The 15,941-nt window shown below is 37.3% G+C and overlaps 1 protein-coding gene across 1 annotated transcript in view; it reads right to left on the bottom strand.

Annotated features, from left to right (window-relative positions):
• Window positions 1-1,531: 1,531 nt before the first annotated feature.
• The window catches only part of LOC140168024 (ATP-dependent RNA helicase DDX55-like), a 34,465-nt gene continuing 20,055 nt past the window's right edge, over window positions 1,532-15,941 (bottom strand). Inside the window, exons 14-18 of the mRNA XM_072191328.1 lie at window positions 14,827-14,953; window positions 13,002-13,083; window positions 10,200-10,292; window positions 8,813-8,881; window positions 1,532-3,654 (exon numbers count right to left, since the gene is read on the bottom strand). Coding sequence (XP_072047429.1) covers window positions 3,568-3,654; window positions 8,813-8,881; window positions 10,200-10,292; window positions 13,002-13,083; window positions 14,827-14,953 — 458 coding nt within the window. The 3' untranslated portion in view covers window positions 1,532-3,567. The remainder of the gene's footprint in view (window positions 3,655-8,812; window positions 8,882-10,199; window positions 10,293-13,001; window positions 13,084-14,826; window positions 14,954-15,941) is intronic.

The following is a 15,941-nucleotide window of genomic DNA, read 5'->3' as shown; positions in this document are numbered from 1 at the left end:
ATTGTCAATACGGGTTTGGGGTGGGGGAAAACGTCAGTACCATCCCTATTTCTCTTCCCTTTCCCTCCACTTCCTCCCCAGGGATGCAAATTGTGTGGGAGCGGGGAGCACCGCTCCTAGGAAATGACAGTCAAAATTGAGGAAATAATGCCTTGGGAAAAAAAAAGGAAAGAGAGGAAAAAAAAGGAGGGAAAAGAAAATAATCGGAGGAGAGGAAGGGGGGGGGGAAGAGGAAAGAAAAAGGAGAGGTATGAGGTTGAAGATTACATAGAGGGAAACAGATCTCAGGAAAAGGTAATTAATTATTATTGTGAGGCAGTGAAGCTAAACTGATAAGGAAGAGAGGAAATCTCAAGACACTGTTGTGCAAAATTTGGAGGAATTCATCTGATTTTTCAAGAAATAATAGCAAAAAAAGGAAGGTGTTGGTGTTAGAATACGGAAATTAGGTTATAATGCATATGAGGAAGTTTACAATTCATCACCAGAGAAGGTATTCAATGTAATATAACAGGAAAAAAGAAGTTGGGTGAAGGCACATAGTGCACATAACTAGGGCACATAACTGAGGAAATTTATAGAGAGGCGGTAATCATATCTGAGGAAACTAATAGAGAGGCGGCAATGAGGATTTTGGGAACAAAAATCATGAAGGAATTCAGTGTATCAATACTAATGCCAGTGAGGAGAGGACGACCTGAAAAATATTGAGGAAATTCAAAAAGAAGAACCATAAAGCACTGACCAAAGTGTGCTCCCTCTGACAAAAAATGAAAGAGGAAATTGAGGGGTGGGCAAAGGAAACGAAAAGGAGAAAGGATCCTGTGTCCCACAAAAAATTGACCACAAACTAGTGTAAAATAACATTTTTTGCTCGCTACGCGCGCACATTATCCTCAAAACTTCATAAGGCCTAACATAATGTTGCTCCAAAAATACATGCTATGTTACCATTCTCATCTTTTGAAGTACAGAATAAAGCTATTTTATGTCTGGTATGATTGAGGAAATCTTGAGCCTAAAAACCTTGCTTCTGAGGAAGAAATCACAATTTGCACCCCTGTCCTCCCCTTTCCCCTCTCGTTCTCCTTTCCCTTCTCGTTCTCCCTCTCCTCCCACTTTCTTTTCTCTTTCTCCCTCTCCTTCTCTCTTTTCTCCACTTCTTCACGTCCCCATTTTTCCGCTTCTCCGTCCCCATTTTAAGGTGTCGCCAGTAGCCCCTCCCGCTGGCTACGCTACTGATGAAAACATTTCAAACGTTTTGTATGAAACACACTACAACGATATTTTTAAAATGTTGTCAACACTAGAATTACATTATGTTAGAATATTTTGCAGCAACTTTCAAGAAATGTTATTGAATGTTATGAAAACGTTTTATACCCTTTATAACCCAACATTTACACATTTTTAGTAACCTATTGCGAATGAAGTCAAAAAGGTATTGTGCTTGCCGAGTACAAAATACAGATATCTGTAATACAAATCCGACTGTTAAGACAAGTATGCATTTGTCTTAACAGTCGGATTACTTTATAACGGGGTTACTTTATAAAACACAAAAAAGTATACAATCTAAGAAATAAAGGTTCTATATACAGGGTGTATCAAAATTAAGTATACAGTTTGAAAAATGCCGCTAGATTAAAAAGTATGAGGTCTTTGGTCAAAATTCTCTAGTTAATATCTTAATCAATATCTTGTCCTCCTACAGCTGAAAAATCACTGCCATGTGACCATTATTTGGTGATTTGGTGGCTACTTTTGTGAGCCGAGTACAAAAAGCAGTTGCGCAAAGTTAATTGGGTTTAAATGCCCTGTGCTTGTTATTTTTTGCAGCCAGAAGAAACATGCAGGTGTACAGCTCATTTGTCCGCAGTTAGGGTTCTAATTCTGTGCATGAGTTACATAACACGTGACTTTTGGTAAATCTGGGCAACTATCTCCTTACATATGCTAGGTTTTACTTGACAAGGAGAATAGCAACATTAAAATGGATACTCCACAGCACACGCCAGAGCAAAGGGCCTTCCTTGTTGCAGTGTACCATCGCACCCTGAGTCCAGCAGAAGTGCTTTGAAGATTTATGTCCCCCTTCACATGGCGCTATTTACTGAAATGTTGCGAAGTATCAGATAACTGGAACGAGTCATAATCTGAACAGAGAACATTGTGGTCGCCCCCGAACTGGAAGATCTGCTGCTAATATCCTAGCAGTCCGTAACACTCTGCAGGCGCGGCAAGCAGGAGGTCAAATTAGCTGCCGTCGAAAGGAATACCCTCTGCAACCTTTAACAGAATAACTTGTTTATGACTTGCGATTTCATCCTTATCAGACGATAAAGAGACATCAAGTTCAGCAAGCAGATCACCAATGTCGCATTGTGTTTTGTCAGTGGCTTCTTGCCCGTCCTCTACGTTTCCTGGAAGATTTCATCATTGGCGATGAAGCAGAGTTTGCATTAAATGTTTTCACAAGTCCTCCTGCAGACTTTGATGAACTTTAGGGACGCATAATTGCACAAGTTGATATTCTCAGCCAGGACAAACCTCTCATTAGACGTGGTGTGAACGCCATGTTGAGAAGAGCTGAAATCTGCATACAGAAGAATTGCGGACATGTGGAAGACTAAGACTAAAACTGTCAATAACTGTAAACAGTAACGAAAGTGGTGAGACTTTTTTGAGATTTGTATGGTGTTTTGATTTTAATTGACTGCTTTTTTTGTACTCGGTTCACAAAAGTAGCCACCAAATCCTTATTATTGGTCACACACCAGTGATTTTTCAGCTATAGGAGGACAAGATGTTGAATTGATTAAGTTATCAACTAGAGAATTTTGACCAAAGACCTCATACATTTTAATCTAGCGGCATTTTTCAAACTGTATACTTAATTTTGATACACCCTGTAGAACCTGTTTTGTCCTCTCAGGAGAACCCTCCCTCTTGAACCTCTAAAAAGTTTCTTTAATTTTGGAGAACCCTTCAAGGTTCTCTAAAGAACCAAAAATGGTTCTGTATCACATTTTTGGGGCCATTTTTGATGGTTTTGGAACCATTTTTGGTTCTTCAGAGAACCTCTAAGGGTTCTCCTGAGAGGACAACTTTGGAACCTTTATAGAACCTTTATTTCTTAGAGTGTACTAAAGTACCAGTATATGTGTTTATTTCAAACTACTTCTCAAAGTTTGACGAATCTCTGCATAGGGTAGAAGGAGTTGAACAATTTTCACCACTTTCAAAGTTAGATAAAATCTAAGTGTCTTTTGGTGTGAGATTTTTATGCCAAAACATGGGATCATTATTTAATGTGCTTACTGATTCTGACACATTATTTAAATGTATCAGATACTGCATTATCCTTTATTTCTTAAATAACTCTTTCCAATAATTGGGAAAAAGCAGATGAGTAAATTATCGACCACATTTTCATTTGATTTCAGACTGTTATGGCAACAAGCAATATTTTTAGTGCCACTCTCGAAATGTCCAGACACAGAATTGCATTGTGCATAACGCTACAGTAAATCATGGTGGAGTCAGAACTCGGGATCATATGCCAAGCTACACTTGTTCATCCGCTTCAGCTTCACTACTAGGAGAATCATCGTCTTCAATCCCGATGGCTTTGTCAAAAGCCTCGTTAGAAATCTGAAAGAAATAAAAGCAAGGAAATCATTATTGCACGATGCTCAGTTCTCATTCAATGAAAATGACTGGAGCCTGGAGGTAAATGTACGATGGTGGAGATAAAGATGTCGCTCATAAAATAATGTTGTCATGAGTAACCCCGGGCGAGACCACTTGCAAACGATCAGTTTTGGAGCAGGCCGGGCCCTCACATGTCCACACTGACCTACAAAACAAATATTTCATGTACAAATACCAACCATAATCACTCATCTTCCTTGACAACTTCTTGAAAAGGGGATCGTTTTTCCTGATCAATGTTTTGGGTAACGGTTTATTTTTGCTTGTGTGTGCAATCGCAGAGTGAAATGGCTGGGGGAAAAAAGAGTTTAATATAGCCCTCATTGAGATTCCTACACTAAACAGAGTGCCATTAGTCCTTTTAGCAAAGGAGGCTGAAATTGGGACTCTCAATGTGGTCAGTGATGTTGGATGAAATCACTACCCTTTCCACTGCATTCCTGCTTGCTGATGACAACACATTGGATTTGAGTGCCTCCCCCCTCCTATGGTCATGTTTTGTATACTGGGCACCTAAAAAGGGTGGCTTTGTTGCATTCTTACTCATCAAGACGTGTTTACATGCATGTAGCTTGTTTATTTGATATTTATTACGAGCTTGTTTAGTACTATTTTTTTCCTTAGACATTGGTCTTTCAATTTCTGAAACAAAAATTTATGATTTTCATTTGTACTAATTACTGTAACTCGTTAAGTCTATTTAGTCAGGGGTGGCTCATGTGGCGGAGGATTATGTGGCGGAGGATCACAATGCTGTACAATGGTGATCCTCCGCCACATGATCTTCAATAAACATTATTGATGGATTTCTACTTATCTGTACTTGATCTCAGCCAAGTGATCTCATATTTAGCATTCATTGCCTCAGTATGTGTTAATTAGACAATTACAAATTACTAATTACTTGTTGCTACATTAATAAAGTTCGTTACCCTCTATGTATTTGAATAGGGATTTAATGTAGGCAACATTCAAAAGGGTGCTATGGACAAACGAAACATGAGAAAAGACTCAAATTTCTTAAGCAGACCTTGGTTGTGATCCTCTTTACTTCAGTAAACTAAAAACTAGTAAAACAAAGAAAGTTTGCGACAAATCTGAAAGAGCGCCCTCATGCTCACTTTTGATCCAAAAAGTCCATTTTTTACGAAAACGCTTTGTCGAATTCTCTTTTAACTTTCAAAACTGGATTGTTGAGCTTATTTTACATCTAGTTACATGCCTCAATCATGAAAATTTGCATCTCCAGTGCCAGATAAGGGGTGTTTTGAAGAAATTTATATAAATATTGATAGATTTTTGACCACCCTGTATTTACATAATTGAAGTACTTGACCGCTAAAAGTTCCATATGGCTGGGTGGGCAATTAAGTTAACTATATTAAACATGTGTCAAAACTTTACATTATCAATGTACGTCGAGGGGTGACACCCCTAACTGAATTAATATTTTCATCCTTATTTTGCTTGTTACACCCTGTATATTATATGGGTCACCCTGTATAATGACTCCCATTGTATTGTTTCTGAAATCGTCTGAGTATATGCTCTCAGAATATATACTTTTATTGGGTTCTAATGTAAACTTTTGAAGTTATAGTACCGGTACCAAACCTGTAAAAGCATGTGATTTGTTTGAAAAATACACATGCTACGCAACTGGTGCCCAACATAAAAAACATGACCCTATGCGCATCACATGCTGACAAACAGCTGACAACTGATGCACCTCTGTGTATTGTATTGGGAGCGATTACTGAATTGGGTGCAACTCTACTAGTCTTATTACATGACTGCCCTACCCCACCCCTAACCCTAAACTCCGTAAACGAGGTCTGGACTCAAATCTAGCAAGTTGTACTCTATTCGGTAATTATACCTTATATTGACTTCAAAGGATGACGTTGTCAATTTTTTTATAATACAAAGCCCTTTTTGCCCTGGCCACTACTCATGCAGGCAAATCGCCTAATGCATCCATGGGTAATAATAGAGATGGAACAGTTCATACCGTATTTCCTCGAATAGTCGCCCCGGGGCGTTGCATTTTCCAAAAGGAGGGAGTTTATTAGAGGTCATTTTTAGAACAATAATTCCTGTTAAAATCATTAGGTAAGCTTTAAACTCACACTGAAATGACGAACTATGAATTTAGGAACGATGACTTTCGGTTCACTTCCGGGTTAACAACCAGATATTCGCCAATTACTGACGCCATTAGCAACTATGTGTGCACTTTGGTAAGCTTACTACACAAGATTGCATGGAAATATCACCATTTTTGAAACATCTGGGTTGAAAAAAGTAGTCGGGCGTTCAATTGAAATCTGTAGTTATTAGGTATTCAGCAGTCAGCACTATGCCGATGTTGCACTCATATGTGACCTATTCCCACAAAACTCTGAGCATGCTGGCAAATTTAAAACTGAAATAGTTTAAGGGATCTAAAATGAGCGTTTATTTGCGTTTCGACAGTATTTTTGTGGGACATGAGAGCACCTCAGACCTATCGAATTGCATTCTGAATCTGAAGCATGTCTTTCTGATATCAAATAATTTTCATTTTTGAAAATCACAATATAATATAAATTTTATGACAAATTATAAAATTTGATATTTTTCAAATTTTGATATATAACAGTCCTCGAAGTAAATTATATAAATCTAATGATATATTCTTAAAGTGTATGTAGCAGGGAGGAAAAGCCGACGGTCAATTGAACATTTTGACCTTTCATATTGAAGATATGGATTTTTTTCCCAAAAAGACCTATTTTTTGTTGGTGTTTTGGGAAAAAAATCAATATCTTCAATACGAAAGGTCACAATTTTCAATTGATCGTCGGCTTTTCATCTCACCAACATACACTTTAAGTATAAATCATCAGATTTATAAAGTTCACTTCAAGTACTGTTATATATCAAAAATATCAATTTTTAATGATTTGCCATAAGTTGTGTATTAAATTGCGAATTTCAAAAAATCAAAATTATTTGATATCAGAATGACATTTCGTATTCAGAATGCAATTCGATATGTCGGATGTGCTCTAACGTCCCAAAATAAATACTGTCCAAACGTTCATACCCCAGCCCTTAATGAGAAAGAAAAATGTGGTTCTGTAATTACTGGTACTTTTCATGCAATAAACAGAACACATGCGATGCTTTGGCAACCTTGCGGAGAAATGTCACAGCAGTGGCCAGCACAATGATTGGGCTATTCCATATGAAATCCACACTACCCCTGTGCAGGGGTAGCGCTGGCAGGTTAAAACTAGGGGTCAAGTGAACAATTCTCATGACGTAACTATGCTTATGCTCCCCAACCTCTGGACCCACACAAGGTATTTGGATTTTTCATAATTTTTTTAATTGATTTTTGATTTTATCTATTTCATTTAAAAATTTATGTTTTTTCCTTTGTTTACTATTATTTATATCAATTTTGCATTTTCTTATTTTATTTTGGTTTTTGATTTTATCTAGTTCATTCAAATGTATTTCTTTTATTCTTTGTTTTACTCTTATTTAGTAATTTTGCATTTTCTTATTTTATTTTATTTGGAGTTTTCATAATTTCTTTTTTTATTTCATTTTTTATTTTATTAAAATTTATTTGCTTTATATTTTTGTTTTACTCTTATTTATTTTAATTTTGCATTAATTATGGGCGCACACCACTAAATAAACTCCCATTGAAATACGTGTAAATATACATGAAAGTAAGTTTGTTTTTCTACCCCATGTAAAACCATTTTTCATATTTTTGTAGCACCAATGTCTTAAATAAAGATTAAAATTTAATTTAAAATGGGTTTTTTGTCTTAATTTGAGACTAACTTTTAAGCTACGGGGACTTGAACAGCGCCACCCTTATTTTCAGCTTGCACGAATGCCTCCTTACCATGTCCGTGCACGCTGGATTAGTTTTGGGAGCCAAACTTTTGACCAGATCAAGATGCACCATTTTGTGATATTCTGAACATTTACCAATTGCATATCTTTTAATTTAAATATAATAAACAATCATGGCTACTCATCTTGCTCCCAAGGGACACCCACTTGTTTGCACTACCGACCTATGTTTACCGGGACTATCAAGGGTTACACCAAATGCGGAAGGATTTAGTGGTGTGCTGCCTTATTAGGTTTTTATTTTCATTATTTATCTCTTTATTTTATTTATTTACTAGTTTTCAGCACTCCTGATAGAATTATGAATATTCATTAGCTGTTAGCATCTAATGAACCAATCACTGCCTGTTATTGAGCAATGTGGGCGTATGACAATAATGGCATACAGGCTTGATATAGCAAAGTCCGAAAATGGTCCAATTTTTTCTATTTTTAGCAACCTATTTAGCTCAGATTTTGCCCTTTTGGGGCAACAAAACAGTCTTATTTTAACAGTTTGAGGTCAAATATACTCTATCCTATGCTCTTATGAAACATGAAAAAGGTTTCTTTTGTTAAAGTTATGAAAATTGATCAATTCCCAGCAACCATTTTTTTTGTTGTAAAGATTGTCAGGCTTTCGGTGACATTTTTGCTTTCGTCAGTCAGAAATTGCTATGTAATTTCCATCAATTTACTTATGAAACTTGGTGATCTTTGCAAATTCAACCATAAAGTCATCATTGCTGATTCTTAATCTACTGTAAAATCAAGTGCATTTGTCAATATTGATGAAAACCAAGCTAAGAATGATGATAGTTTTGACATTGTTTACATTACAGTCGGCCCGGAAAGTCTTTATGGGTTTTACTGAAACAAATTTCTGTGCGTCAGAAGCTCCAGAAAAGCGTCCATGATGCAATGGCGCAGGTTAGGCGACCCTTGCCCTGTGGAAGATTTTGGAAATATGTTCCACAGAGGAGTATGAATTTTAAATGAAATTAGCACATTAGGCAGCTCCATTTGAAATTCACCCTCCCTCTGTGGAAGATTCGGGTTGAATCTTTCTCAGAGGGTGTATGAAATTCAAATGGCCTAATGTGCTAATTCCATTTAAAATACATACTCCCTCTGTGGAAGATATTTCCAAAATCTTCCACAGGGGTAGTGTGGATTTCAAATGGAATAGCCCATTTCTCACCTTTCCAGTTTTGAGTTTCTTCACAAGCTGAGCATCTTTGGCTAACTCCTCCAACTCATCTTCATCAAACTGTGTACAATGTACAAACAAAGGGATTAGGATTTGGTACTAGGTCGGTAAACATGAGTAAGATTTAATCTTTCCCTAGAGAAATCCTTTTCAGAGGGCTGAGCTTTCGGAACTCTAGCGAGTGCCATCTTCAAGGCCGCTCTGAACAACGCACTGCAAGGTCTATTGTTCTATTGTGTCCGATTTGAGCGCTGCACATATTGGAAAATGTTGCCAATCAATATTCATGAGAGTGTACATTCAACGTCCAAGTTTCGAAATTGGGTGACTTGTGCTTGGTAGGTGTGAAGTACATCTGACTGGGTATTTTAATTACGAACGCATAATGGCATTGACATCATCGAATGGCTGCCTATAGTGCTGTTAGTGTTAGGCCAATGTGGGGGCCGTGTTTAGTTTCTATAATAATTATTATTAGGCCTACATTTATTTATCATTCATTTCTTTCCCTTTCTCTGTACTTATTCTTTCCTTGCTAAAGTATCACTCCCTCTCCTTTTCTCCATCCCCTCTTACTTTTTGTCCTCTCTCATTCCTATCATTTTCCTTATCTTTCTATTTATTTACTTCTATTTTTTTCTCTTCATTTCTTCCTCTTTCTCTCTTCCTCCAGTCCCCCTCTCATTCTCCATATCCCCTCCTCCACCTCTTCCTCCCTCATCCCCTCCCAAGACCTCTCACAGAAGAGCTGCCCCCCCCACTGTATATGCCAATCTACTTCTTAAAATAAAATTAAATGTCAATTTGTGAAACAACTTTTCTATAGGCCTACACCAGTACTTATTATATGTTACATGTATACGTAGCTAAAAACGTAGCTGGTATTGCCATTATATAGTACTAAAGACCTATGGACATGGCAGCCTTAATTCTGATGTACAATCGATTTAAATAAAGCACCTAAAGTCAGTGGGTGATAACAAACTGTACACCCACTGCTAGTATGAAAATGAAGTTACTGCATTTGTGTCTACTATAAAATGATAAATTATTATACAATATGAAAAACTTGATATGTTTCTCAATGTAACCAATGTAGATACATAAAATGCCACCTTAACCCTTACACTGAACACTGTTTGGTGTTCAGTGTTAGAAAGAAAAAGAAGAAACAAAAAAAGGAGAAAAGATGAACAAAGAAGTCATTTGGTGCCCTTGGGATTCAAACCTTAGACCCCTTGCATGCCAAGCACACAATCACTAGCAGTAGCCATAGTGTAGATTACTGATGGATTGAATTTAGCCAAATCTGTCACATGGGGAGGGGGTCAAATCTATAATATGAGGTCAAATCTGTGACATGGGGTCATCAGCTCACCTTTTGTTTCCTTTTCTTGGCATTTTCTTGTCTTTCTTTTCTATCTTTACGCTTCCCTTTTCTCTCTTTGTTCTTGGACCAAGGTACAACTTTCTGCAAATCAAAAAAAAAATATTATTTTCACATTACATAATACTGACCTACCACAACAAAGGGGCACAACTGGCATATGCATGTGCATTATGGGTAATGGACTGACTTGTTTATGTGCACAAATTTCAAAACTTTGGTTTGGGGATATGGGCTTGAAACTGTGTCTTCAGATTTTACATAAGTAGATATATCAATCACCAGAAGTGAAAACTCTATTTTGACAAAAATGTCAGGTGCACCTTTAGGTTGTGGTATGTCATCACCTATCTTGAAGCTGTTTTTTATTCTCTATTCCAAGAAAGGTCTGTACCTATCATAATCGGAGCAAAATTGCTGCCTATCTGTTGTTTTTTGTGGGTGAAAACTCATGCCGACACATTATATACATTTTTTGTTTACCGTATTTCCTCATATAAACGCCCCAGGGGTGTTGCATTTTCCAAACAGGGGACGTTTATTAGAGGTCATTTTCAGAATGATAATTTCCGTTAAAATCATTAGGTAAGCTTAAAACTCACGCTGAAATGACGAAGTATGAACTAGAAACACTGACTTCTGGTTCACTTCCAGGTTTCCAACCAGATTTTCACCGATTATCAACGCTAGTATTGACCATGTGTGCAAAGCTTACTACACAAGATAGCATGGAAATATCTGCATTTTTTAAACATCTTGGGTGAAAAAAGTGGTGGGGCGTTTATTTGAGGGGGGCGACTATTTGAGGAAATATGGTATTTTAATGTTACAATGGTCTACATTTTGCGACACTTTACAGGACTGAAGAAGGATTGATGCTAAAGTCAGCATTGAGTAGGCCTTGATGTCACAGGATAGCATATCAGTGGGCCCTGAGTGAGTTTCGCTGGCTTTTGGTACGAGGGTCTGCCATTTTTCTAACACTGCTAGTAATATTTGATGAAGTAATCAAATCATTGTAAAGCCTAGGGATTAAATAAGGGATAAAAATACCAGAACTTCTTCATTGGTCACATTGTTTTTTATATCACTCATATATATTCTACACCAGCGTTCCGAAAATAGCAGTGCACGTGCCACTTGTGGCGCGCTGTGGCTTCCCGAGTGGCGTGCGGCGCCGTTTAGATTTTTTTTTAATTTAAAAAAAATTTTAAATTAAAAAAAATAAAATCAAACCCCTTGATCAAACTTCATCCAGCAGGAATATCTCCAATATTCTACATTTCAACATTAAATCTATTTCAGTCATTTTGAATTGTGAATTGTAAATGTTAGAATAGCTGAAATTATGGCACCGACGGGAAGCATGACATGACACGATAAACTACGCCGCTGCGGGCTGCCATCTTGTTTGCCCTCAAAATATGTCCTCTACTGACGGCTAAAATAGTACTAAATGTTGCACCAAATGGCGTCATTTGCACCTCATATTTTTTTTTAATCGATAGCTTCAGAGGGGGGATACACCCCCCTGACTCCCCCCTCCAGCGGTGCTAAAACATTGAGTGGCGCTTTACAGTTTTCTTTTATTTCATGTGGCACTTCAACAAACCTATTTGAGGAAGCCTGTTCTAGACAGTTCGTTAGTTGATTACCATTCAATATGTCTACCATCAACCAACACTGATTGATAGATTTTACAACACCTATAATCAAGCAATGTGTTCTGACCAAGCCAGACATATGTGAGCCTCTTGGGCTTGCTGACTTAGTTGTGGGTAAATTAAAAACTGGAAATATGAATTATGTAAGGTGACAAACAAACAAAAAACTATTCTATGAGCGGATGGACTTGCCAAAGGGTTGGTCAGTCTGGGTTTTTTGTTTTTTTGGAAGAGGCTAAATGACCCTAATAAATCATCGAAAACTTGAAAAATCTGAAGAAAAAATTCACAACATTTCAGTCAAAATCAATCCATTTCGGCCAAAAAATGGCTGTTTTAATTTTGACAAAGCTAAAAAAATTGAGTGTTGTGTTGATGAGTAAAACATTAGCCTGTACGATGAATTTATACATGAGTGATATAAAACAAATATTAACTGTCTTGAATGTCAGAAATATAATCACTTGTAAAATGGAACAATCCATCTTTCACCATGTGATTATATTTTATTCATAACCTCATTAATAAACGCGATGCGTGCGGTCCAATCATATTTTATTATTTGCGAAAACGCGAACGCAAATCGAGGTCATTAATATCTCACAATTGACCGCAAAATGCGTAATTGTTCCAATGTCGCACACAATTGACTTCTGCGTGCGCGGTATTGTGCATCCAACAAACTGCTTGCTGCGCTGGCTGTCGTATTTGGATTGCGCGCTACCATATTTGCACAGATTGTGATACGCACTTTTGTTATTGGTCGTTCTGTTTTAGCCTGATCGATTTTTGGCAAGGGAAGATGTAAAAATCATCTATTTTATAAACTTTTGAGCAAAATTGTGTGTTATTTTGTAAGGTGAAGAGAATTAAAGTGACGGTTATGAATGAGGTTAATAACTTTGCATCGGTAATATGTCGGGCATTGTGAAAAATCTAAACTTGCTTTGGACCTCGGAATATCCCTCGGTTCCAAAGGCAAAATGTTTAGATTTTTCACAATGCCCTCCAAATAACCGATGCGCAGTTATTAACCTCTAAACCATTACTCATACACAGTTAATTTTTTATATAATGTTGCTTGTTGCAGTTTGGGGTTAGGGTTAGGGGCTTGTGACATAAAGCTTACCTTGGGTCTTCTCTTATTAAACACTTTGCCTTCTTTTGCTTTCTGTAGTTTGGCTTGTCTATGCTTTTCTCTGTTCTTATCTCTAGAAAATAAAAATGAAATTTACTATAATTATTATGACTAGCAGATCACCCGTCTTTCGCGGTTCGTAAATGCATAGAGTTTGGACTTTATTTTTTATCATTGCACGTTGTGGCCATGAAGATGAAATTGCTGAAGACATGAGGGGAGAAATCCCCTCCCGTTAAGAATAAAAGTCCCCTGTACAATTGTGCAGCGACTAAAAAAATGTGACTATAAAATAAGACAACTGTAAAATCTCCTCCCTGTATGACTAACAGTAGGCCTATTATTCTACTGCAGGACTACATTGAACGTAACAATGACCTCCTCCCACTACAAATATTACTGTATCCAAATGCTTGTTAAATTACTCGCGCATGCTCCAGCCGCTGGACCCATCACAGTCGACTCAGCGAGATCCTGCCGATGATTGCCGAATGACCAGCCGAACTTTTCATCTTTGTGTGTTCGGCACTGGGATTTTAGGAAGGTGTTTGAGGGTTCAATGATGCTTTGAATCTGACAACTTTCTACTCGCATTTAGACAAAATGGCAATCTACACAAAGATTTTTAAACCTTGAAAATCGGTGAAGAAATAAGGAAAATAATGACATTTATCAGCGCACATCTTTTTGATCATCAGAATTTTTAGGCAAGTTGACAATTATGGAACATTTTGAGGTATAAATTTCATCGCAAAATTCACAATTTTGTGGATTTTTTCGATGAATACTTTGATTTTTTTCATCATCGGAAAACTACACAGTATAACACTGTGCAAGTTTTAACGTGTTACATTTTTGAGTTTTGTGTTACATTTATGCCAAAGTTGGACCAAATTTGAGTAATATTTCGGATTTTCCGTCTCTACGTGTATAGGGTGCTTGCACGGAAGATCATAAGGCCGAAAAAAATAAAACATGTTTCTCGTCCCCTCCCGCTGCTTTTTTTTTAGGGCGCTTCAAATTAATTTTTTTTTTTTTAATTCAGTCAAAACTTTTGAAGAAAGATTGGAAGTTGAGATGTTCTCTATAGCCTTGCTAATAATGCAAGAAAGACTTCTGGATGGTTCTGTGATCACTAGAGGGGCATACCTACCAGAACAATAAAATAAAAAGGGCCTCAAGCCCCTCTTCCTCCTTTTTTAAAAATCCGGACGAGAAACATGTTTTTATTTTTACTCGGCCTATGTTAAAATCATCCTCCAGACACGCTCCAGAAGACATGCAAATGCATGGAGTACAATACCAATCACCTGTTTAACTGGTATTGATCAAAGTAATTCTTTGTACTCCATGCATTAGCATATCTTATGGAGCGTGTCTGGAGGATGATTTGATTCACGGCGGGCAGTGCAGTGCAGTGCAGCGTGAGTGAACACGGGTCACTAAATTAGCATAAAGGTCACACAAAACAGCTTCCGCGCAAGCGTGGTAACCTCACAGTGAAAAGTTTGACCTTACAAAGCTGTCAAGTATTTAGGTACAGTGGTATAGTGTGTAAGTTCGTAGTGCCTCCTCCACTGGTAGAAGTATAGAGTAAAACAAATTTGCCCTGTTGGACTACTTTTATCCTCATACTTGTAGGACAACACACTTTTACACTGTTGCGCTGCAAGTGTGCTGATCAACTACACTTGTATTTATGTGTTTACTATGGGATTAGGTTAACATGTGCAATTTAATACTGCGACTAGCAAAACATGCATCTTTGTCACTTCCAAACTGGAAGGGCAAACAAAATATAATGGCTTCAACTTACTTGAACCTAATGGCATCATAATCCACCTCTGTGATTTCAAAGTTTGGAAAACTCTTCCCTCTTAATTCTGGCATCCTTGGCATACGCAATAATGCAAAGCCATTGGCTAGCTGGCCTAGATCCAGATCTATAGAAATCAAACAATACAAGCAATAATTGAACAATAATAATATTAATCAACCTGCAAAATGAACATTGTAGTCGGCAAATAATAATTCTGTCCGGTATGCCTGTGTTTGACAGTGTCTCACGCCCAGCAATTCCAAAAAGTTGACAGCCCTGTATAAATGTTTTAATCCATGAAGCCCTGTTTTAACTGACAAAAATGCTTTTGTGCAAAAATCGACACACTTGATGTTTGACTAAGCTATATATAATAGTTACAGATGTAAATAGCTTGCTGAAATTAAGTCCAACTAATTATCATGAAGTAGGGGTTCCTTTTTAGCATTGATGCGTCAATGTTTATTGTCCTTGCTGCAGGTCTCGCCAACTCCTTTTTAATTGTATTTTCATGTTTGTTCTCGCTGAGGGTGACATACTGGTAACCTCTCCCTTCAGCAGGGTGTTGTGCCACCCCGTATTTTGTGACTTAATATATCTTGTTATTAATTTGTGCTGCTTTATTTATTATGTTTCCAGCTGAGGGTGGCGTGCTGGTAACTTCTCCCCTCAGCAGGGTGCTGTGCCACCATCATATTACTGTAATTCAAATCTTGAATGTTTGTAGCTTCTGTCTGATTTGATCTTATTTGCCATTTCATATTATGTTTTATACTGATCATGTTGAAGTTGTTTTTGCTAAGTATGGCCTGCAAGTATAATAAGGTCTTTGTTTATATTGCTTGTATGCATATGTTGTGCTACCATGGGTCTTTCACTTGATTTGGGACCCTTTGCTCATTTGTGACCATCCACCTCGAAACGCTCGTAAAGTCGGCCCCTGGTCAATTTAGTTTTCTTCCGTGTTTAGAAAATATATATCATTAGCTTTACAATGATAATATCATTTGACTTCACACGATGTCCAGAAGCGGAGGTATGGCTTGTTAAACTTTGCTCCTTCAGTAAAAGGGTACATTATTTTGGTGCTACAATATTTCTCTTTTTCTACA

The sequence above is a fragment of the Amphiura filiformis genome, chromosome 13, assembly GCF_039555335.1.
Source record: "Amphiura filiformis chromosome 13, Afil_fr2py, whole genome shotgun sequence".
Classification (NCBI taxonomy): domain Eukaryota; kingdom Metazoa; phylum Echinodermata; class Ophiuroidea; order Amphilepidida; family Amphiuridae; genus Amphiura; species Amphiura filiformis.
This window is presented reverse-complemented; position numbering and strand designations above follow the sequence as displayed.